This window comes from Malaclemys terrapin, chromosome 10 (assembly GCF_027887155.1).
Source record: "Malaclemys terrapin pileata isolate rMalTer1 chromosome 10, rMalTer1.hap1, whole genome shotgun sequence".
Lineage (NCBI taxonomy): Eukaryota > Metazoa > Chordata > Testudines > Emydidae > Malaclemys > Malaclemys terrapin.
In genome coordinates, this window is record NC_071514.1 from 986,883 (window position 1) to 1,010,138 (window position 23,256).

The following is a 23,256-nucleotide window of genomic DNA, read 5'->3' on the forward strand; positions in this document are numbered from 1 at the left end:
GTGGGGGTGCTAGGGGAGATCTGGGGGCACTGCAGGGGAGATGGATGGTGCTGGGGGAGATCTGGGGGTACTGGCGCAGGGCACTGCAGCGGAGATGTGGGGTTGCTGGGGGAGATCTGGGGGTACTGGGGCAGGGCACTGCAGGGGAGATGTGGGGGTGCTAGGGGAGATCTGGGGGCGCTGCAGGGGAGATGGATGGTGCTGGGGGAGATCTGGGGGTACTGGGGCAGGGCACTGCAGTGGAGATGTGGGGTTGCTGGGGGAGATCTGGGGGCGCTGCAGGGGAGATGTGGGGGTGTTAGGGGAGATCTGGGGGCGCTGCAGGGGAGATCGGGGGGTGCTGGAGGAGATGTGGGGTTGCTGGGGCAGGGCGCTGCAGGGGAGATGTGGGGTTTCTGGGGCAGGGCGCTGCAGGGGAGATGGAGGGTGCGATGAGAGGGGGCAGGGTGTTGTGAGCGAGGGGAAATACCATGAAGGTGGCCTATGGGGAAGGGGACCCAGGCGTCACTATGAACAGCTGGGCTCAGTGTGCAGGTGCAGGCAAAGGGTATACGAAATATGAGGTGCCATTGTACAAACTAACAGGGCAGCCTCACTTGGATCCTGTGCCAGCAGGGGGCCCCCACCCCGTCAGCAGGGAGCTAGCAGAACTAGCGGGGCTCCCAGAAGTGTCACAAGAGCAGTTAGGGGCCTGGAGAAACTCTCCTGTGAAGACAGAATCTTGCCCTAGAGTGGAGACCGATAAAAGGGGACGTGATAAAAGTCTATAAAGTAGGAACTGGTTTAGAGCAGGGAGAACAAGAGCATCTGGTCTCCCCATCTCACAACACTTGGTGACATTGCAGGTGGGCAGTTCAAACCCAATCAAAGGAAACACTTTTCATACAACCACTGATCAGAATATCCCATTATCATTAACAAGTATTTTGGCAGGGAAATTAAACCTTGTGCTTCGTAGTTTGAAACAACCTTTAATGACCAGGGATTAGACTAAAACCTAGATGGGGCAGATTACCCTCCATCTGCCTCCTGTGGGGTTCTTCATCTTCTCAGGCATCTGGTACTAGTCCCTCTTGGAAACAGGATCCTGGACTAGCTGGATTGTGGGTCTGAGCCAGTCTGATATTTGTCAGTCCCTGTGAACGCATTGAGGGGCCGTTGCTTTGTCTCACTCAGCCCCTCGGCCCAGGGAGGGAATGAAAGGGGCGAGAACAAGCAACTGCTTCGTTTTGATCCTCATACGCTACTTCCTGCAGCTAGGCACCACAGAGAGCCCTGAACAGCCTCTAGGCCAGCAGGTCCCTTTGCTAAGGTGTGTGGAGGGCAGCCTGGCCAGGGGGGTCTAGCCCCATGAAGGAGGAATCCGAGCCAGGGCTTCCTAGGGAAAACCAGTCCCCATCTGCTGCAATGCTGAAGGACAGACGGACGGGGAATTGTAAAACCGTATAAAACTTTAATAAGACAGATACAAAAGAACAAACTCTTGCAGCCCTGAAGGAAACAAGCCCTGCCCTGTTGTTGCAGTGCTGGTCAGCAGGTGTGGGGGAGAGGCTGCAGTTACAGGCTGGGGATCCCAGCTACAGGACGAAGTCGGCTGGAGAGGATGGTGCCGAATACTATTAACAAAATCCCTTGCACAGCATTGTTTGAAAACAGCTCTGTCCAGTGGAGACATGACTCTGGAGTGCTCACTAAATGGTTTCTGAAGTGCTCAGCCCCCACTGAGAGGGCTCCTCATCTGCAGCGGACGCCGGCGTCCTCATCGCTAGCCGCCAGGTCACCGCAGCAGGCCTGGGGTCACTGTCTCCCTTGTCTCCCCCTCATCTGCCTGGCCCCTTGGAGGTTTTTCTCCCTTCCAGGCAGAAGAAAGCAAGTCTTTTGGCATAGCCATCACCTTTGGCTGCAGGATTCCCAAGGCCGTTGGTCCCTTTCTTCCCCAGAGACTGTTTGGCCAAGGTTCAGGTCCATTTCCTGTGGGATAAGCAAGCGATCACTGATGAGAGAAGGTCTGGGTTTGCTTGGGGGACACAAACAGATCAGATTGGAGAAGCCAAAGAGCTGGAGAGCAAAGAATCAATATGCTTCTCCCCCTCCACAGCTCAGGTGAACCAGGCTGGGGAGAGAGGAAACTACAGAGCAAAAACAGGTTCCAGCAGCTACGCCTATGGCCCTCTGCAAGCTTATTGGTGCAGTCCCATTGGTGCAACGCTGCAGGCAGAGGGGATGCTGGGATTTAGTTCATACCTGAATGCAGACAAATTGTGGTGGAGAATGCTCCCGTGTGGCTTGTAGTGGGAGCAAAGGGCAGGATACCCACCAATTACCCAAACCTGGGGCACTCTCACGAAATCCATTTGCTCAGCTCTAGTTTCTGAACATTCGCCAGACCCTTTGGCAAATGCTTCCCCCATCCAGCTTCACGGGAAACCCCAAGAGATGGAAACCTTCTTCTTTCAAATGGTAAATAAGGGTTAAACTGAGACATTCTGGGTGAGCACAGAATTCTATCCCAGCTCCTGAGGGCAGGGCCCATGGGCAACGGTGAGCGGCAATTCACCTCTTGTTTCATATTGATTTAGCCCTAGCTGGTGTCCTAACTCCCGCAGGTTGCATGGTGACCCCAGGTTAGCTTCCTTTGCACAGTCAGATATGAACAAGCAAAACTGAGTTTAGCCATGTGGCTTGACCTCCCACTCATCAAGCCAGTCAAATCCCATGGGCAGTCCCTTCCAATGCAAACTGCCTCGAGACAGCAGCTCTGGCATAGAATCATAGAATATCAGGGTTGGAAGGGACCTCAGGAGGTCATCTAGTCCAACCCCCTGCTCAAAGCAGGACCAATCCCCAGACAATTTTTTACCCCACTACCCTAAATGGCCCCCTCAAGGATTGAACTCACAACCCTGGGTTTAGCAGGCCAATGCTCAAACCACTGAGCTATCCCTCCCCCTGTAATGCTGCTGTAGGCCAGCAGCATTACGGGAGCGTGGATTACCATTATTTACCAGTGCCTAGAGGCCAGCCCCCTGTGGTGCTGGGCACCACACAAACATAGTGACAGCCCCCACCCTAAAGAGTTTACAATCTAGTAAGGCCAAGGTATAGCCCATTTGGGAAGAGCTTGGTAAAGGAGTCTGTGGAGTTGCTCCTGCATGGCAGCAGGACCCGCATTGCAAAGAGGGATGTTCCAAGGTGACAGAGGGGTAAGGAGCTTTTCTCTGCTGAATCAGGAATGGGACTATGGGGAAGAGCTCTCAGCAGATTTACAGCATTGCTCATTGCAAGTAATGCAACCCATGGAGAACAAAGCAAGGGCCTGGAGAGATGGCTCCACTGGGCAAAAATACCAGCTGTTCATTTAGATTTCATTCCCGATGGTCTCCAGCCATTTTACAGTGTTTATACAGGGCTGGCCTAAGCTCCCGTGGCTCTGAAATGCAGCCATCCCTGGGGTGGGACATATCTGCTGTTAACAGAACACACTACTCCACAAGAGGAGTTTGTTAGGAGGGGTGGGGAGGTGAAGAATAACGTACTCCAGCTGGAATCTGGCCAGGATAACAGGGCAAACATCCTCCTCTGGGGACAAGAGCTCCTCAGTGAGCACTAGTGGTGAGGAGCTCGCTGGAAGCCAGTTACCTGTGGTGGTTGAAGTGGAGCATGGACATGGCATTGGCGCGGTGTGAGGTGTCTGAGCGCTGGGCGATGGGAGCAGAGGCAGAGTTGATGGCTAGCTCATGGACTGCAGCACGGTTGAGGGAGTCTGTCACTGAGGGGAAGATGCAGTCACTATATGTGTGATTTGGAGCCTTGCCAGCATGAGCCAGGTATGTCAGAGAGTCGGCGTAACCACTGGCCATATGCAGGGGCCGCCTGGGGACATGGGCATCTGAAACGAGAGCACAGGAGGGACACAATGCAGGGCTGGAGCATCCCAGGAGGAACACCAAAGATGCCCCTTGGTGTTTGCCTTGAGCATGCCTGGCTACATGGCCACATGTTAAGGCACTGGCTGGAAGCTGGGGCAGTGCTCCAAAGACTGAGGGGATAAATACCCTGCCCTTCAACTCCTCTTTTCTGCCAAAAGCCCTGACCGCAGCAGGGCGCAGGAAGGGCAGTGTGGCTCTAGGGAGGGGACAGTGAGAGAACTAGAGTTACTGTTGGTGAGTTTGTCCCCCTGCAGGTGACAGTGTCTGTGCAACCCCCTCCTAGGGCGCAGGGCCCGCAGTAGTGGCACTCCTTCAGGAGCGTGGTTGGGAATACACGGGGTTATTGACTGATATCCTGGAGCCATGTCACTCACTGGGACCCCCTAAGACACTCTTGGGCCATAGCTGTCTAAAGGGACATTATGGCACCCCCAGTCCACTCCCATTTCTAAAACAACTGCTCTCCTCAGATACTAGTGCAGCCACTCCCTGCTCCTGCCCCACCTCCAAGCACTATTGAACTTACACCCTGCTCACCTTGCCTTAGCCCCAGCATGCCCAATGCAGCAGCTGGTCCCATGTGCAGGTGCAGGGGAGGAGAACACATCTCCCCAGGGACAGAGATCTCCACTGGCTTCCAGCCCTTAGAGTCCAGCACAGACTCACCCTCTACGGGTCTCCATTGATTCTGAGCTTGATTTCCCTGCCTACTCCCTGACTATGAGACTAGAGACTGATGGCGTCCCAGGGCTCTGAGAGTCTCCGCGCTGGATCGAGGAAGATGGAACACTTTTACCATGTCACCAGCTGTGCCAGAGGAGAATGCCCTGGGAATCCAGTCAGGTGAGGGAAGGTCGCCTGCTAATCAAACCATACCAATGGGGGGAACAGGAGAGCCATAGATGCCTGGAAGGCAACTCAGAGCTGGGTTATGTCTCCCAAAAGAGAGGATGCTTTAGAACTGACACCAGCAGTATGCCAGGCCCCGATTCTGTACTCACGGCTTTCGACCTTGTTTCTGGCGCTGGAGAATCTCCGGCCTCCCTCATTCAGTATCTTTGCCAGAGCACAGGGCTCGGTGACCATCGGTGTCCCCAGAGTGTGGCTTCCTAACCAGCTCATGTTCTTCTGCGGCTGCAGGCCATGCTGTGGCTTATACTGTGCGCGGTAGGGGATGCTCTGGCCCACGCCTGACAGGGTACCCAGGAGGGTGGGAATGAAGCCCTGGTTGCCCAGCATCCGGGCCCTGGCCGCAGGCTGCTGCATGATCTGCTGTCCTAACTCCCGGACTGTGCCTCTCAGGAGTGAGAGGGGGACGAGGGTCATTAAACCCTGTGTCTCCCGGTTCCCAAACACGTCCTGAAGGAATCGCGGCTGGAAGAAAAGAAGAGCGACGACGTATGTTTTAATTCCTGGGGGGCATGGTTAGGGAGCGGAGAAGGGCTGTCCTCCTCATAGACTTTAAGGTCAGAACACAAGGGACCACCCTGCCGCCTGCACATCACAGGCCACAGAACCTCCCCCACACACTCTGGTAACAGACCCCGAACCTCTGGCTGAGTCACTGAATTCCTCAAATCATGAGTTCAAGTCACAGAGAATCCACCATTTCCACTAGTTTAAACCTGCAAGTGCCCCGTGCCCCATGCTGCAGAGGAAGATGAAAAACCTCCAAGGACTCTGCCAATCTGACCAGGGGGAAATTTCTTCCCAACCCCCCTATTTAACCTGTTACTGTTACACCCCTGAGAATCCTCCCTGCATTTTCACCCCATTTACACCCCACACTTGCAGTCAGAGATTCTGAGGCCAGAAGGGACCATTGTGATTCTCTGGTCTGACCTCCTGTACAACACAGACCAGAGAACCGTACCCAGTGATTGTTGCCTGCAGCCCATCACTTCTGGCTCAGCTAGAGTGGCTCTGTTACACAGTCATACCCACCCTGGATTTCAAGACACCAAAAGATGGAGAATCCACCATGTCCCTTGGTAATCTGCTCCAATGGTTAAACAGCCTGACTATTAAAAAAATTGTATCTTATTTCTAATCTGAATTTGTCTCACTTCAGCTTCCAGCCACTACAACTTGTTCTGCATAGTCTGCAAGATTTAAAAGCTCTTTACTCAGAAATCTTTCTTCCACGTAGGTATTTCAAGACAGTGATCAACCTTTGATTGGTTACACTAAATGTATTGCGCTTCTTTGGTCTCTCACCATAAGGCAGGTTTTCCAGACCTCACACTACCCTTGTTGCTCTTTTGTGAACCCTTTCTAATGTATCACCCTCCTCTCTGACATGTGTCCCTACCCTGCCAGCAAAGGACTGGACAGGATGCGCCTGTCAATGCCCCGAGAAATTTCTCACTCAGTACTGGCACAAGAACAGATGTCGAGTCTCCAGCCTGGCAGGTAACAGCCAAGCCCCACGGCCCTTTACAGCCATCATGACTAACGGAGACAGTGACGAGCAGACTACTGGCTTCACTCCCTCCTGGATTTGGGACCAAGCATCTCTGCAGCTGCAGAGCATGTTGCGTGTTCAGGAATTGACTAGGAAGCCACCAGCCAGCCCAAGAAAACCCAACAAGCCTCTCATCTCACTCGGCTGTTCCCCAGTTCCGGATTCCACTGAAGCAGCCATTTGAAGTGCCCGGTGTTCTGCCCAGCACTGTCTGCTGGCACACGGGAGTCCAGGGAGTGCACTGGATATGGCAGCATAGCTCTGGGCTTGATACTGTGACACACCCATCCAGAGTGGGCCAGCAGCTTTGCAGGCAGAAGCCCACACAACAAAACCACTGACCCAGGAACCTATCCTTGTAACAAAGCCCGATGCCAACTCTGTCCACATATCTATTCAGGGGACACCATCATAGGAGCTAATCACATCAGCCACGCCATCCGGGGCTCGTTCACCTGCACATCTACCAATGTGATCTATGCCATCATGTGCCAGCAATGCCCCTCTGCCATGTACATTGGCCAAACCGGACAGTCTCTACGCAAAAGAATAAATGGACACAAATCAGACGTCAAAAATTATAACATTCAAAAACCAGATGGAGAACACTTCAACCTCCCTGGACACTCAATTACAGACCTAAAAGTCGCAATCCTTCAACAAAAAACCTTCAAAAACAGACTCCAGCGAGAAACTGCAGAACTGGAATTAATTTGCAAATTAGACATCATTAAATTAGGCTTGAATAAAGACTGGGAGTGGATGGGTCATTACACAAACTAAAACCTATTTCCCCATGCTAATTTTCCCCCTCCTGTTACTCACACCTTCTTGTCAACTGTTGGAAATGGGCCATCCTGATTATCACTACAAAAGTTTTTTTTTCTCCCGCTGATAACAGCCCACCTTAATTGATTTGTCTCGTTAGAGTTGGTATGGCAACACCCATTTTTTCATGTTCTCTGTATATATCTATCTTCCTACTATATTTTCCACTCCATGCATCTGATGAAGTGGGTTTTAGCCCACGAAAGCTTATGCCCAAATAAATGTGTTAGTCTCTAAGGTGCCACAAGGATTCCTCATTCTTTCAGCCCCAAGTGACCTGCTTTACGCTGAGAACAGGGCCTTACTAATTACCCTTAGCACAGTGCGTGTTTCTAAAGCACTCAAGCTACGTGACATGCACTGTGTGTGCCGTTAGTATCCGTGCTACAGACGTCTGTCACGTTCCCTGGGAGAGGCAGCCCCAAAGAATGCCAGGAGATCAGAGATGGGCATTTGTCAGGGTGCAATTTTTAGACAAGTCTTTGTTGCTCCTTTCAGCCCCACTTTGTCAAAGGGCTAGTGGCTCCCTTTGCATAGGTCTCCCAGCTGCTAGACAGCTACTCCAGAGTTCACTTTCTTCAGCTATAAACTTGTCACTGACCTGGAGAAATAGCCCCCGTATCTAAAGGTGATCTGATCTCTATGGGATGTCTAATGGCCCAGCACTGTAGGTCCCCATTCTCTTGCGGCTGCTCGTTGGTGTATGAATATTGGCACTAGGACAGGGAGTGCAGCAGAAAATCATACTCACTTCCCTGACAAAGAATCTGGCTTCCCCAGACTTGTTTTTTTCCCGACAGATTAAAGTAATTGTGTTCACTGCAGAGGAAGGGGTATTCCAGGCATTTCCAGGGCCTGCAGGAGCTCACGTGGGCAGTGATAGTAGCCACCCTGCGGACTGTGAATGGAACCCTCTCGCCACATCTGCGCTTGGTCACTGGAATATAGCACAAGGGCAGGGCAGGTCTGACGAGTGACTGTATGGGCTAGTCTACATGACACAGCCCATCTCTGCCCATGCAGCCATGCCCGCCGAGCTATGCCAACAGGAGGAATTTTTTGGCCTCTGTAGAAAGGCCTCCTCCCCAAATGATGCTAGCTAAGCCAGCAAAAGAGCTCGTCTGTGGGCACAGCTGTGGCTACACTGAGGTTTTGCCAGCAGAGCCTGTGGGCTGTGTGTGTTTTCACATCCCTCACCAACACAGCTATGCTGACAAAACTCTGTAGTGTAGAGCTGGCTGAGAACAACAGCCCCTTCTTCTCCAGCAGAGCAGCTCCTCTTCTTCACAAGGCTTTCACTCCTGTTAGCTAACTCAAGTGAAGAACACACCTGTGTTCCCTAGTGAAGACAAGGCCACTGAGACCAGACGTTCCAGTATGCACAGCTCAACCTTGAGCCAGGACACCAGGCTGTAATGCACACTGGGACTTGTGGGGACTTCCATATTAAGAGAGCGGTCCCCTCTGTTCTGTTCCATGGGATGCCGGTAAGATGAGTGCCTCCAGGACCCTCCTCTGGACTGTTGAGGTGCCCCTGAGGAATCACTTTTTGACCCTTTTGAACACAGGAAAAATTAACATAAAAACAGGCCAACCCAAGGACCCAGCCCCAACCCTCATTCTCATTTAACCCAGCCAGAGGAACTTCTCCAGGCCAGCAGTGCCCAGCGTCCTCAGTTCCTCCAGCTCCTGTCTGTGCAGGACCACCAAGAACACCACCTATGTACTAGCCCTGGGAGGTGCCTCGGCACAGCCCACTTTTACCTGGCTCTCGGAGATATTGATGTGGGGCCTGTGGACATCCACAGGCCTGGGCTCAGTTGTGTGGAGTAGTCGAGAGAGGTGATCCACGATGCCCAGACCCCGGATGAGGTTTTCGCGCTGCAGAAGAGCCTTGATCCTCTCTACTTCCTCATCTTCCACTATCTCCTGGGGCCGCATGGAGTCAAACACCATCTGCTGCATCTTAGGACAGAAATACACCTTGAATTACAGCATGGTCTGGGGGGCTGGGCCACAGACTAACAGAGGGGGGAGAGTGATTATGGCCACAAACTATGCTGGGGTCAGGAACAGGGCTTGGGCCACAAGTTCCAGTGTGGAGCAGGAAGGAGACCCCGGCCGCAGACTGCAGTCGGGGGTAAGAGGGGTGGGGGGCCATAGACCTCCATGGGCTGGCTGTTCACAGCACTCCCAGCACAGGTCAGCAGCTATCCAAACCAGCTCAATCCTTGGCTGGTGTGGGAGATGTCAGTGCCCCCAGCTCTCCTCCTGGCTCCATTTGACCCACCCCATGGAGCTGCATGCTGGATGGAGCAGTGGTACCTTCCTGTCGCAGGTCCTGGCGCTGTTGTAGGTGAGGCGAGTGGGAGGAGCCTTGGCTTTGCTGCGGATGCGGGATTTCTCCCCAGCTGACTCTCCCTGCAGGTTCTCCTTTCGCTCCTTTTTCTTCTTCCCAGTAGTAGCCTCTCGTTGCTCTTGCTTCAAGCGAATTTCCTCCAGCTGCTGCCTGGCAAGAACCAACAGTCTTGGTCACTGCTGCTCAGTGTGAGATCTTGTGCCAAGCTGTGCTGACCCCAATGGAGGGGACATACAGCACAGCCAAGGGTTGCTATCAGGAGCAGGGTCTGTGATGGCGAATGTGCTGGGAAATGGCCCTGGGCCTTTAAAAGCTGTTACCACCCCCAAAAGGAAATGCCCTTTGCACCACGTTGTGCCACCTAGATGGGGTGGAGACGGGCCTACTCAGATGCACCAGGATGAATTCTATAAACCACCTCCAGAATCCATAAACAATGGACTCTGGCCTGTCTCCCTCTCAGATCCAGAGGCAGGGCACAGAGGTTATGTGGAGGACGCGGTGCCTTCCCCATCCCCTGGCAATGGAGCCAGGGCTCCTCTCCTAGGCGCCCACCCCAGGCAGCAGCAGGTGTTCCCAGCGGAGAGACTCTCTGCCCCATGGCAGCCAATGAGGAGGGCTTTTCCACAGGAGCAATGTACCTGGCACACTCCTCTCTGGCCTTGGAAGCCACTGTCTCCTGGAAGAGGGAGCCACTGTGCTTGAAGAATGGCTCATACTTGTCTGTCTCCCGCGCGGGGTAAATGCGCCGGTACCCTCCCAGGTGCGTGTTCTCATACTTCTCCGCTTGGGTCAGCCAGGCCGCCTGGCTGTTCTCTAACTGCTCACGTCTGCCATCAGAAAACAAAGATGAAAGCAGGAGGAGCCATGGCAGACACATCCCTAGAGATCGTTGTACAGGCAGCAGGGTGGGACAAGTTCCAGATGCTGCCCTGTCCAGGAGTCTAGCTGGCCTTTCTCCCCTTCCCCTCCCCATCTGGGAACCCCAGCATGCATTCACTGCACCAAGCCAATGCACCCTCCCGGTCGGTATCTCCTCCAGCTGGGCAGTACAGGCAAAGCAGGGAGGCTCAGAGCTCCTCTCACCGTCCCCACCCTTCTCAGCCAAGAGTACCAGTTCACAAGAGCTCGAGTGTCTCAGCTGGGCCTGCCACCTTTCATCCAGCTGTGAACACTCCAGCCTGGGAGAGGGGGCAGCCCAGCCCCACGCAGCAGGGCTGGAACAGTTTTTATAGTGGGGGGGCGGAGAGCCTTTGAACCTAACTGTAACCCCTGGATATGATGGAAACCACTTCAAGCCAGGGGTGCGGCAGCTCCCCCAGCCCCCTAGTTCTAGCACCTCTGGACGCAGGGGCAGCAGAGCACAGCACGGGTCCAAGCTCTAGTTACCTGATGTAATTAATTGAAACTGGTGCGTGGGAGGGAGCTCCTGCCCACCCTGCCTCGAGAGGCGGCCAATCCAAACTGGCCTCAACAGTTGGGCATTGGCTTTAGCCGTGAGTAGACATGTCTGCATGAGTGGGCAGGGAAGCAATGCTGCTTTGTGGAGAAGTAGGGTTGCCAACCCTCCAGAATTGGCCGGGAGTCTCCCGAAATCGTCATCAATCTCCCAGTGACTAGTGAAAGCAATCCGGGAGATTTTAATAGGATATTTTAAGAAAATGACATTACATCATGTTGGGGGGGAAATATCTCCCGGAATAGCTTCAGTCAGAGTTGGCAACCCTATGGAGAAGCTGGAGTCTCAAAGCTTCTGTGGGAAAAAGGCCACGTGTCACCGGGTACAGTGCCCCAGGATGGCCAGGGAGGGCCCTGTGACCAAAGCAGGCACAACTGAATGGGAGAGGTAGTAAGCAACCTGAGACGTGGCTGAGTCTAAAGTACCAGGAATCAAACACGTCCCAGAGGCTGGGAGCCTCAATCATGGGTCTCCTCTGGGATGCTGAAAGCCTGGGCCCTCTCCCCTTATAGGTGACAATGTTCTCAACAGTGCCACAGCCTCAGAGGGATTTCAAACAGCCACAAAGCAGCCTTTGGCCTCGCATGCTTGTTACTCTGTTCTCCCCAAAGGCCTGCAGCACTCCTCCTTGGGGGGAGCAGCACCTGGCTTCACGAGGTGGCTGGTGGGCCTGGAAGAGTCGCTCCTTCACCCGTCGCTTGTCCTCTTCCAGCACCTTCCTCTTGTCACATGCTCGCAGGTTTATCAGGTTGATGGCATCACAGAGCAAAGCGTCCTTCACCTCTCGGTCCAAGTGTGAGTCCGTGGTGAAACTGGGAGAGTGATTCACCTGCCAAGACAAATGGCTAGTCCAACATACACATGTGCAACTCTAACAATCTGCTGCTGGCCTCAGATCCTTCCCCATCTCATGTTCCTTCATTCCCCTCAGGCAGCCCCCTGTCCTACAGCTGCCCTCTTTCCTATCACGGTCATAACAGTAAGCATCCTGCTGCTGTGTGGGGCTGATGTTTGCTGTTGCTGCTTTCCTGGCACAAAGTGCCATCTAAAGATCAGCCAGGCTGCAGGTATAACTTCCTGGCCCCTCACTGGCCGCCAAGGGACACTGAGGAGGCCATCCCAGGTTCTGAATGGTGCTGCAGAGATCCACGCAGCCCTGTGACTCAGGGGAGTCCCCGTTATTACCCCAGGAACTTGGGGAAGACATTTCCTTGTGGAGTGTAGATTACTTGTCTATTTGCCTCCAGAGCTCCTCATTTAATGGAGTGCTGCAGAGATTGCAGGTGGCAGCATCAATCAAACTAAACCCCTCTGCAACTTGCTCCAGGCTTTAGTTCTACTTCTCTCCTTGGGCGACAAAAGCCCTCAACCATCTGCTGTGCAGAGGGGGAGAGTTCCAGGCCACCGGCGGGGTTTTCACTCACCTCCAGCAGCCAGGGCTTCAGCTTTCTGTCTAGCAGGATGTCAAAGCCCAGAATCTCAAAGCAGGCACAGCCAGTGATGTGGTTGGGGAAGCAGGTGCGGTAGTTGTGCTTCAGAACAGGGTGGGCTGAGATAAGGGTCTTTATAATGATGTCCTCAATGTCTTCCCAGAGTTCTGTCGTGTCGTAGCTGTTGTCCATCATCCACGCATTCAAGGTAGACAGTTTCCTGTTTGGGGAACAAGGCGGTGATCAGAGCTGTCCAAGTCAAAGTGGTTCTGCAGCAGTAGCAAGCAATGTCACCACACTGGCTCCATGGGTCAGAAAGGCATGGGGAACTCAGGGGACTGAGCCCCAGTGCTGCTTCTTACAAAGCCAGCAAGCCCCAGAGGCACCCCAGATAAAGGACCCACTGAGGGGACAGTTCTGTGCTCAGAATTAACAAGCAAAGAGAGAGTTGGACCAGGAGCCCAAGACACTGAAGTGGGTGACTTCCACCTAAGTGACTTTAAAAGAGAACGTTCACACGGGGTGAGCTGCTATGGCAGGCTGCCCAATGAAGGAAGCATGCCAGCCCCATCAATATGGCCTCCCAGCAGGAAGTGAATGAGAGGCTCTGGTGGCATAGGCAGGATGGTACCTCTTACTGCCCATCATGTCGTCTCGGATGAAGTTTTCATTATGTTTGTTGATAGCATAGTTGGTCAGGTGCATGCAGATATCGTCCTGAGGGAGGGACAGCAAGAGACCTTCACACTCAATCTCCGAGTGCCAGTGAGAGACAAGTGGCCCCAGATGTCCAGCAATGTTTAGCCTTCTATCCGGCAACTACCGCTCACCTCTGCCCCAGCACCACCACCTTCTCCCCTCCCCAAAGCCATTCCTTCACCCCAGGCCTAAACTCTTCGCCCCTCCACTCTGAGATGCCTGATTTCAGGTCAGCATCAAAACCGCACAAACCTATGAACACGTGGCCAGAGCCTGCTGTGGCTGAAATCTGCTTGGTGCAGCAACAGCCAGCTGGTCCTGGACGCATCGCTCAGATTGTCGCCCCAGCACAAACTAGAGCTGCGTGGGGACTGGTGGCAATGGCTTCTGAGGAACCATCTGCCACCTGGAGATAGCCAGAGCCATGCCCCCCGTCCTCTGCTTACCCATATGTCAGTGCTGAGGAGTGGGCTACACTGGATCTATGCCCACTGGGGTCTGTCCCATGCTGCCCCCCCAGCAGAGGAGGTGCAGGCAATTTCTGCAAGTGGAGCAGAGAAGAGAATCTGCCCCTTTTCTTTATTCATCCCAAAACAGAGCACCCCCCGAGACACTCAGCTACTAGAGGGAGCGGGCTGTGTCTGTAGGTAGGTATGTGCCTAGCCCTGCAAATCTGCGGATATCCACTTTATATCTACGGCTATCCACATCCATGGATGCAGACATCCACAGACCATGTTTGCGGTGGATGTGGATACAAATTTGGTATCGCGCAGGGCTCTAGGTATGCGGCACAGATTAGCTGGAGTTCTTCCCAGCCGAGGCAATAGCTGGGGATGAGCGCTTGCCAGTGGTGTCTGGATGGACTCCACCTCTGGGTGCTGCTGTGTAAGGTACAAAGCCCAACGAGGCGTGAGGGATAGCTCAGTGGTTTGAGCATTGGCCTGCTAAGCCCAGGTTGTGAGTTCAATCCTTGACGAGGCCACTTAGGAATTTGGGGCAAAATCAGTACTTGGTCCTGCTAGTGAAGGAGGGGGCTGGACTCGATGACCTTCCAGCTCTATGAGATAGGGATATCTCCATATAGTACTTCTCCATTTCCCTTCCCTTCTCCATCTTGCCTCCCGCCCTCGGGATAATCACCCTGTTCAGCCCCTGTAGCAGGGAATGGGGGCTGAGGATCCTGGAGCTCCTGAAATAACCATCCTGACATGGAGCAAAAGGAATGGGGGAAAAGACAGAACAGAGGAGGGAGCAGAAGAGAACAAGGCCCTGACTTCCCAGTGGTTTGCGTGCCCTTAGGACGAGTGTGTGTTAACCCTATTGACGCTACGCAATTGTTGGAAACGTCCCTTCTTTACCAGGTTGCTGCTGCTGGGCTCGATGTACCTCATGGTGGCAAACCGGGCCAGCCCTTCCTCATAGACAAAAATCTTCAGGGGGTCACAGGATGTGACCAGGACGTAGATACGCAGGTCAAATTTGAAGCCATCGATAAGGAAGGGCTGTGAGAGAAAAGGGGGGAGTGCCCGTGAGATACAGTTGCATTGCTGGCTGCATGGCTCAGGCTCTGCATTCTCAGCTGGGAAGGAGAAATGCTGAGGGCAGCCTGGCGATGGCCCTGCTGGGAGGTGGCAACCCCGATGCTGCTGGCTGAGCTTTCACAGTGGAAGGCTGGCAGTAGTGGGGCATGGGACACGGGAGGCCAGAAGCTCACACCTTTTTTCCAGGACAGTGGGAGCCCCGTTACCTTGGATATGTACTGCTGGCAGATCAGGTGCTCCCCGTGTTTAATCTCCTTTGGGTTGCGGGTTATGAAGATGCCCCTCCCTTGGCAGCCACTGTCTGGCTTGCAGATGTACGTCCTGTTTTTCCTCATGCGCCCGTAGGCCTGGAAATCCCCATAGCTATGTAATGAAGAAGTAGTGACTGTTAGAGCTGCAGGACTCTCCAGTGGCTGTTTGGAGCACTGCATGCTGGGCCATGTAGGGCTCAGCATTGGTGGGGCAGCGAGAAGAGCAGTCCTGCACCGCACTGCGCTACTCCTGAAGAACATTATTTATCACTGTCTCATCACAGCCTGGGGGAGAAAGCCCTTATGGCTCTAAGCACTGCTGGGTTAATACCTCCGCCTCCGCCAGAGAAAGGGTAACAAAACGGCAGCTGCTGCCTAGTCAGGACCCAGCAAGGTTTTAGCTCTACTACTGTGGAGGGAGCAGGGGGAAACTAACCAACCCTTGGCCACAAAGGAGAATGAAACAATAAACTACAATGGCGGCTTTCCTGCGGGCTCTCCTGAAAACACATTTGCCAAACCGGACAGAGATGGATGTGAGAGGAGGCCGGAGGCCCAGGCCAGGGTGCTCTGACCTGGGGCATAGTCAGGACAGAGATGGATGTGAGAGGAGGCCGGAGGCCCAGGCCAGGGTGCTCTGACCTGGGGCATAGTCAGGACAGGGATGGATGTGAGAGGAGGCCGGAGCCCAGGCCAGGGTGCTCTGACCTGGGGCATAGTCAGGACAGGGATGGATGTGAGAGGAGGCCGGAGGCCCAGGCCAGGGTGCTCTGACCTGGGGCATAGTCAGGACAGGGATGGATGTGAGAGGAGGCCAGAGGCCCAAGCCAGAGTGCTCTGACCTGGGGCATAGTCAGGACAGGGATGGACGTGAGAGGAGGCCAGAGATTGCCGCACACTGATTGGCTCCAATGCCAGCTGCTGGGCGCCTCAATTTTGAAAGTCAGGCCACTTATTTAGATGCCTAAATATGAAGCTGGAGCTGCTTCAGGCCCCAGTTTGAATACCCTGTCCACAGATTATTGATCCATCTGCCTGTGAACTGACGCCTCACCACACGCTGCTGTGATATCCCTTCCAGCCCTCTTCTGGCTTGTGCGCTGAAAGCCCCACCCCGCCCCAGCAAAGGGCAAGGCCAGGGGTGCTTGTGTGCTGGGAGCCAGGCAGCTGAGTCCACGGCACCACTGCAGACACATGGCCAGTCCATCCCTCCTAGGCCAGCAATGAGCCTCGCGCTCCGCCTGGCGGCGGCCAGGTCCTGCACACCACCCTGAAGGACCCCTCCAGCTGACCAAGGAGGGGTGCGCATGGACTGTCAGGGGAAATCCCACAGAATCACAGAAGTCAGAGGCAAAAATGACCTTTTAGGCTCATCCCTCTGCCCACTGAGGGCCAGGGCAGGATTCCTTTGCAGTCTATTTCCCGGGGCTTAGTCCAATTCAGGCTTAAATCCCTCTAGGGATGGGGCTCCTACCCCTTCCCTGAGGAGAACAATTCCACAACCTAATACAACGCGATTACATTCCGAGATCTGGGACTCTCTAAATACAGAGCCACATCTTCTTACATCCCAAGGAAGGCTACTGAGGCCCAGAGTCAGCAGCGGATGCTCCAGAAAGCATTTTCCCCATGGAAGCTAAATTCAGTGGTTCCCACTACCCTGACCTCCCTTCCCTGCAGACAGCGTCCACCTGTCCTGCTGCTGGCTGGCCTGGCAGTGCTGGTCACTCACTCAGCAGGCAGGCACCAGGTGCGGGGGAAGATGCTGTACTCCTTGGGGAAGAGTTTGAGCATGCGGTTGAGGTTGCGGGCCAGCAGGTCCTTCCGGCAGATCTCTGTCATCCCCGGGAAATGGTTGATTTTCTGAAACAATGTGCAGCGGAAAGGACAAGTCAGCAAAAGGAGCAGAAGTGATAACCCTTCAGAGCCAATGTGAGTCAGTTCAGGGAAGAACAGGACAGGAAGACAGCTGCCCTGCTAGGTGTGCTTACTCTGAGCCCCATCAGCGTGAGATGTGTTCACTCTTCTCTCAAACCTGTGGCTTCCCCTCTCCAAGAACAGCATGATTCATGGAGCAGAGCAGCTGATCAACAAGAACCATGAGCTGAACAAGGACTCAGCAACAGAGAGGATGGCAGCTCTCCAACTGTCCTTCAACCTGTGGCTGATGGCACCACCTCAGGGGTACTAATGGGGCAAAGGCTCGGGGTGCTGCCGGGATCCTGCTCTCCCTGGTACAGACATGGATAGGCTGTGGGGATTGTCCCATAGGTAATAGAAGGGTAGCACCGATGCTGACCTTGGATACTCTACTTCACTGCACCACATGACATCCAACCAACTCCTCCCTCGTCCTCCTTGCCTGAGCTCCTCCCACTCGTGGTCTGTCCACGGAGGGGTCTTTACCTGAAACCTCTTCATTTCCATGACACGCTCCAGAGAGACCGAGCAGTCAGTCCAGTACACCGTCCACTCCTCATCCTCCCCCACTTCTTTTAGGCCACAGTGTCGAGCAGCACGCCGCACTGTAGCAAAACAAGCACATGGCAAGAGGCATCTCCAAGTGGGGCATGGGAGATAGGCCCCAAGAGTTCACACATCTCTCAGCTGAAGTAGATGGGAAGAGGCAGGCAAAGGAAGGAACGCCCCAGGACTTCCACCCACACCTCCAAAGGGGAGAAAGACCCGGTGGGACCCTGGGGAAAGCAGAAGGAACATACCCCTCCCTTAGCTGAACTGTCCACTGGATCTCACTCCTGGACTAATGAAATATGTCAACTCTGGAAGCGCATTTGTCTGCTGGTCCCAGGAAGGGGACAGAGGCTTGACCCCAAATCTTTGGAGGTGCCCAGTTCACCTCAGCTTCTTAGAAGGTGCCCATCATCATAGTATCTGGCACCTCCCAGAGGGGAGGCATCCAGTGCCCACCATTCCATCTAGAAACTCTGTGTTCTCTCCACAGCAGATGAGACTGTAACTTTCAGTACAGCGATTGTGCTCCATAATACGGAACTTGTGTATAATTGGCATTAACCAATAACTGCCAATAGCCACCTGGACAGAGATGCTGTCATATGTATTCTAACACCATTCCCTCCCACAGAGAGGTTTAAGGTGAGAATCCTAAACCACCTGCCCAAAGTTCATTCCTGGAGGCACTGGCTGGAGGGGAAGGGAGGGGTCTCCTGCACAGATCCAGCTCAGGGCAGTCATATATGCAAATCACTGCCATCCCAGGCTGCTCAGTGTCCTACTGTAAGTGAAAGGAGTGCATAGTTTTCAGTGCACGAGTGTCAACACTGCAAACATCTGCCTTACAATTGGCACTACCTGAGCCCCTGTTGGCAATCTCGGTAGAGAATGTGCTATGGAGACTAAACTCCCCAGGCATCCCTAGAGGGGTAGGGCTCTCCAGACCAGGGGTAAGACGCACTGGCAGAGCCAGTGTGGGTGGGAAGCTCCCAGTGCTGTGACCAGAGCTGTACCCACTAAATGCAGAGAGAGCTTCAGCCCGAAGTCTGGTCAAGCTGGCATTTTTCACCAGGGCAAAAGTCACTTCCAAAACAGCAATGAATCCATTAAAGCCATTGCACAGCCCAAACCCAGTGCTACCAGCCTTCTCCAGCCGGGGGGAGGGGGGAAGGGTCCACAGCACTTGCCACAGTGAGATATGGTCTGAACAGGAGCGCTGGCTTGCCTTCCACTCACCGCTCTCATACTTGCAGTTGGTCAGGTTGATAGACAGCAGCCTGAAATGGAGAGAGAGGAGAAAGCAATGGCTCAGTGCAGACATGCCCCAGTCACCAGAGTGGGCAGGCTCTAGGGAGCTATTCCTAGCCAGCTTTCCTGACGGACCCCACCCTTTGTCCTCCTAGTCTGGGCAGCCCTTGTGCTGCCGTTAGATGGCAGCTCCCAGGCCAGCTAGGATGACAGAACTAAAGAAACATTTTGCAGATTTTGTTTTGTGAATTCTAGATCCCAGAGACATGATGTCATCACAGCCCAAACTTCTCTACTATGTGCATTTAACGATGTCTATCTGCACAGAAGCACTTAGCAAACCTGCTCTGGTCCCAGCACAGGGCAGACAGGCCTGGAGCAAGGAATGGAAGGTGGGTTCCCATTCAGAATTCCACATTGGGGGAATCTGAGTGACTCGAGATTCCTTCTCTGATTTTGAACATCCCCCAAAGACCCCAATAGGTTCCAGGCCCCAAAATTCAGAGCTGCCCATTATTCATTCTACTTTTGTCTGCTGTTTTTTGAAGGGTGTTTGATGGTAAGTGGCTGAGGCCTGGCACATATGTTCTCCCTGGCCACTACTCACCAAATGCTTGTTTTTCATACGAATAAACAAGCTAACTGAACATTTCTTACAGGGGATAATATCTGTTTCTCCCTTTGCATTTGAGGACAGAAGGTCTAGAATAAATTAGGTAAAAAGTGTTCCCTGATGCCCCAGTGGTAATGCCCAAACTTTGCCCACTTCAGGCTCAGATTTTCAGAACTGCATGTGCAAAAACCCATCGGCATAATTCATGCATACCAATTGTCAGTCAAGCAGGTAACTGGTTAGTTGTTCATACACTTCCTGCAATTGTGCACACAGCTGTATTTGCACATAGAAACTGTGCACAATTTTTGCAATCTGGCCTTTGATGTGCATAAAATAGGGCAGATTGCAACTGCCCTCATCTTCAGCATAGAGGTGGCAGCTAGAGCCTTGACAGGTCACAACATGCATGCAATGGTCCATCCAGAGCTGACTGGATGCAGATCCATCACACAGGCTTCCCAAAGAAGGAAACAACAATTCCCATCAGCCCCATCCCACTGCACTTCCCTTTCCCCTAGGCAGGTCCTGAACTAGGATGTGGCCAGGTTCTGTTTTGGGAATGGGAGCTGCACAGCAGCAGGAGAGAAGCCCCAGACTCTGTGGACAGAGACACATGCGGAACAGGCTGAGACTGCCAGATGATACAGCCGTGTGCAGGTCTGTACGGTACTCATGGAGGAACAGTAGCTGGGCAGGAAGCCAGGGCACTGGGGCCCCAATAAGAGCCACTAACTGAGCTTGGCTTGGAACCCTGCAAGCACTTATTGGCTGGAACAGAGACTAGATTCTAGGGGGCACCCCGCAGGGACTAAGTTGGGGTCATGGATCAGCATTCATGACGCACTCCCCGTCAGTACCCAGCCCAAGCCGGGAAGCTAATGATCCAATCAGTGGACCAAACTAATGATGAATGCTGGTCACGGGCCACCTGAGGCATGTTGTGCATATGCTAAGAAGATAAAAATGGGGGGCTGGAGACAACCTCAAACAGTCCAGTCCTCTGCGCTGAGGCAGGACCAAGTAAACCTAGACCACCCCTGACAGGTGTTTGACCAACCTGTTCTTAAAAAACCTCCAATGACGGGGATTCTACAACCTCCCTTGGAAGCCTAATCTGGAGTTTATCTCCCTGGCTGCAGATTAAGCCCATTATTTCTTGTCCTATCTCCAGTGAACATGGAGAACAATTGATCACCAGCCTCTTTATAACAGCTCTTAACATAACTGAAGCTTGTGATCAGATCCCCCACCACACACACACACACAGTCTTCTTTTCTCAGGACTAAACATACATTGTTTAACCTTTCCCCATGGGTCAGTTTTTCTAAACCTTTTATCACTTTTGTTGCTCTCCTGTGGAGTCACTCCAACTTGTCCACTTCTTTCCTAATGTTTGGTGCCCAGAATTGGACACAGTGCTCCAGCTGAGACCTCAATAGTGCTGAGCAGAGAAGGTGAACTAACATCAACTAACTGCTGCACACAATTACCTCCTGTGTCTTACTGTCATACTGATGAGTCTTGACGCCTGACTGGACAGCCCCAGGGCCCAAACAAGAATCGCTATCAGACACTTTGCATTCTAACTGCCCAGGTCTCTATAGCTAAGGTATCTGCAAACTTTCCTGCCAGCCCTAGAAAAATACCCTTTCACATTAGCCATGTTTCTGAGTGGTTATTGGGACCACCAGGGCTAGTGCCTACAAGGCCCAGATGCTGAAGCATCTCCAGTGTTTGCTTCTGAGTTGTGGTACACCTGGCACATGACTGGAAGCCTGCGGGTGTGGGGTAGTGGGCAGCCACAGTAATTACACCTGAAATGTAATTTCATCCTGAGATAAGTGGCCTTTGAGTGCCCCTGAAACAGGCAGTAAATAAAAACGCAGTGGGCAGCTGGCCACACAGACTGCTGGCTCCTCTTTGGGTCTAGCGGGACAGTGAGGTCCGGTGGGCCTAGGTGACAGCCTGAGGAACACACGGAAGTAGAAGGCAGAGGAAGGCAATGAGGAAACTCACCTGTGTTTTCTCTTTTTCTTTCTTGGAGTGGTCTCTGCTTCACAGTCTTCTGGCATTTGTTCTTCCAGATGGATCAGTGAGACAGTCAGCAGATCACTTTTCCCATCTGAACTCTTGTGCCCTGGGCATGTGTCCTCTGTCTCAAAAGCTCCCTCCTGAGGAGTGTCATCCTGCTGCATATCTGTACTTCCTCCACCCAGTCTCTTAATGTGTTCATTTGCAAACTCTTCTTCTTCCTCAGTATCATTCTCTGATTTGCTGCTGTCATTGGAGTTCATCTTCATTCGGTTAGCTACTCTTACAAGTTGCATATGAAGGAACTAGTCAGTATGTCATGTGCAAGACAACCCGAACTACAGCTTGTACCAGCTTAAACTACCAGAACCAGCTAATATCAGAGTGTCCCAACCCCAGCCAAGGCCCAGGCATAGGCAAGTTCTAGCAAGTCCTTTCTCTTATACCTGTCTTCCCTTTTCTCCTGGCCTACCCCAGCAATGACCCAGGGAGTCAGCCTTGCCTCTCTCTGCCCTTGTTCCCCAGCAAGCCTTCCACCCACAGAAGCTGTTCCTTTTTCCTGTCCTTTCCCTCTATGCCAGGTTACAGAGATCACATGAACTCACTAGTGCACACTGAAGATCAGATTAGACTCTTGAAGAAATGATTTCAGGAGCTCTGCCTGGGGCTATTTCTAGGGAAGACCCACCTGTGTGATAATCGAATAAGCAGCAGCTCCTGTACCTCCAAAATACCTGAGAGACTTGACCGTGTTGTCCCTCTCTGTAGAAACTACGGCATGTAGGCAGCGTACAGGGCAAAGGGTGACCCTTTATACTGTGTCACTAATTACTTTTATACACTGTTGGATTGCCACACACAAACTGACAGGCTTAGAGTCATGTCATCTAACGTTTGGCCCCCATTGCCCTCCCAGTTAACAGGTTTTGGCACAATAGCTTTCCAGTGCAAACATCTGCGCCAGTCACTGTCCATTCTTCTACACTTGCACTCACTCCCTTGGATGAGGGATGTGTCTACCCACACCCACCTGCTCCTTACTTCCCCCTTTGCTAAGATCCCAAGAATACATCTGAATGCTTAGCCAGATGCACTGTCGGATGGGAATGTGTTATGGACAGTCAGCTGCTGCTTGGACAAGCCACACATGCAAGTCCCAGCCCCACCCTCCATTCAGGTCCAAGGTCATTGGAATGATTTATGTGGAAATAAATGACCTTTATATAATGACCAGCAGTGCCTATGAGGCCAGTCTGGCATGGTGCGCTATGGGGCTCCGAGTTCAGGTTATGTTTACACATAAGCATCTTTAACATATACGCCATCTAGGAGCGTAGTGGTGCACACAAGCCAGCTTACTGCACTGTTCACTGGCAGAAAGTCAGAGGGGCTTTAGGACAAGGCTGACTGCTTGCAGCTCCTTATACTTAGAATGCCAGCATGTGCTGGCTGACAGGCAGCAATGTCAGTGACGGGCAAGGAAAATCTGCCATTACAATAGCCTGGGCAAGCACAGAGGAAACAATGTAACATGGGGTTCTGAGGCCTATGCTGTCACTTGAACACGGTTCGTAGGTACGACAGCAATGGGCACCCTGGAAATATAACAGAAAGACAGACTGGCTTCCCATTGCAGCACACTGGAGCTATGCAGTAACTTTCCCTGTGATGTGATGGGCCAGCAGCCAGTCCTAATGCAACCCAGGCCTTGCCTGTCATACGGAAGGTAAGTGCACAGGCCCAGTGTGCTTCCTAGAACTATCTGCCAGAGCCACAGGGGGGCGCCCCAGCCTCCCGGGCGAGGCAGATGGGTGTGCCAGGTGTATGGGTAAGGCCTAACATCAGTGACGGGCAGCACCACAGGAGGCCGACTGCTAGGACAGCCCAGGAGTGCGGGTTCCGGCTCGGGGGTGGGCCAGGGAAGC

At 53.1% G+C, this 23,256-nt stretch overlaps 1 protein-coding gene across 2 annotated transcripts; it reads right to left on the reverse strand.

The window, feature by feature from the left end:
- Positions 1-1,439: 1,439 nt before the first annotated feature.
- Positions 1,440-23,256, reverse strand: TTLL13 (tubulin tyrosine ligase like 13). 2 transcript variants are annotated; one of them, XM_054043194.1, is made up of 16 exons: positions 22,020-23,256; positions 21,317-21,608; positions 18,672-18,712; positions 17,370-17,488; positions 16,696-16,826; positions 14,919-15,075; positions 14,530-14,673; positions 13,101-13,186; positions 12,464-12,689; positions 11,684-11,868; positions 10,222-10,410; positions 9,547-9,730; positions 8,986-9,186; positions 4,931-5,303; positions 3,640-3,889; positions 1,440-1,971 (listed from the first exon to the last, which is right to left on the reverse strand). In XM_054043194.1, exons 2-16 carry the CDS (start codon positions 21,598-21,600, stop codon positions 1,959-1,961), a joined length of 2,583 nt encoding a protein of 860 aa, XP_053899169.1. In that variant the 5' UTR covers positions 21,601-21,608; positions 22,020-23,256; the 3' UTR covers positions 1,440-1,958. The 2 variants fall into 2 exon arrangements, with proteins under 2 accessions (XP_053899169.1, XP_053899168.1); XM_054043193.1 differs by having other exon boundaries at positions 21,317-23,256.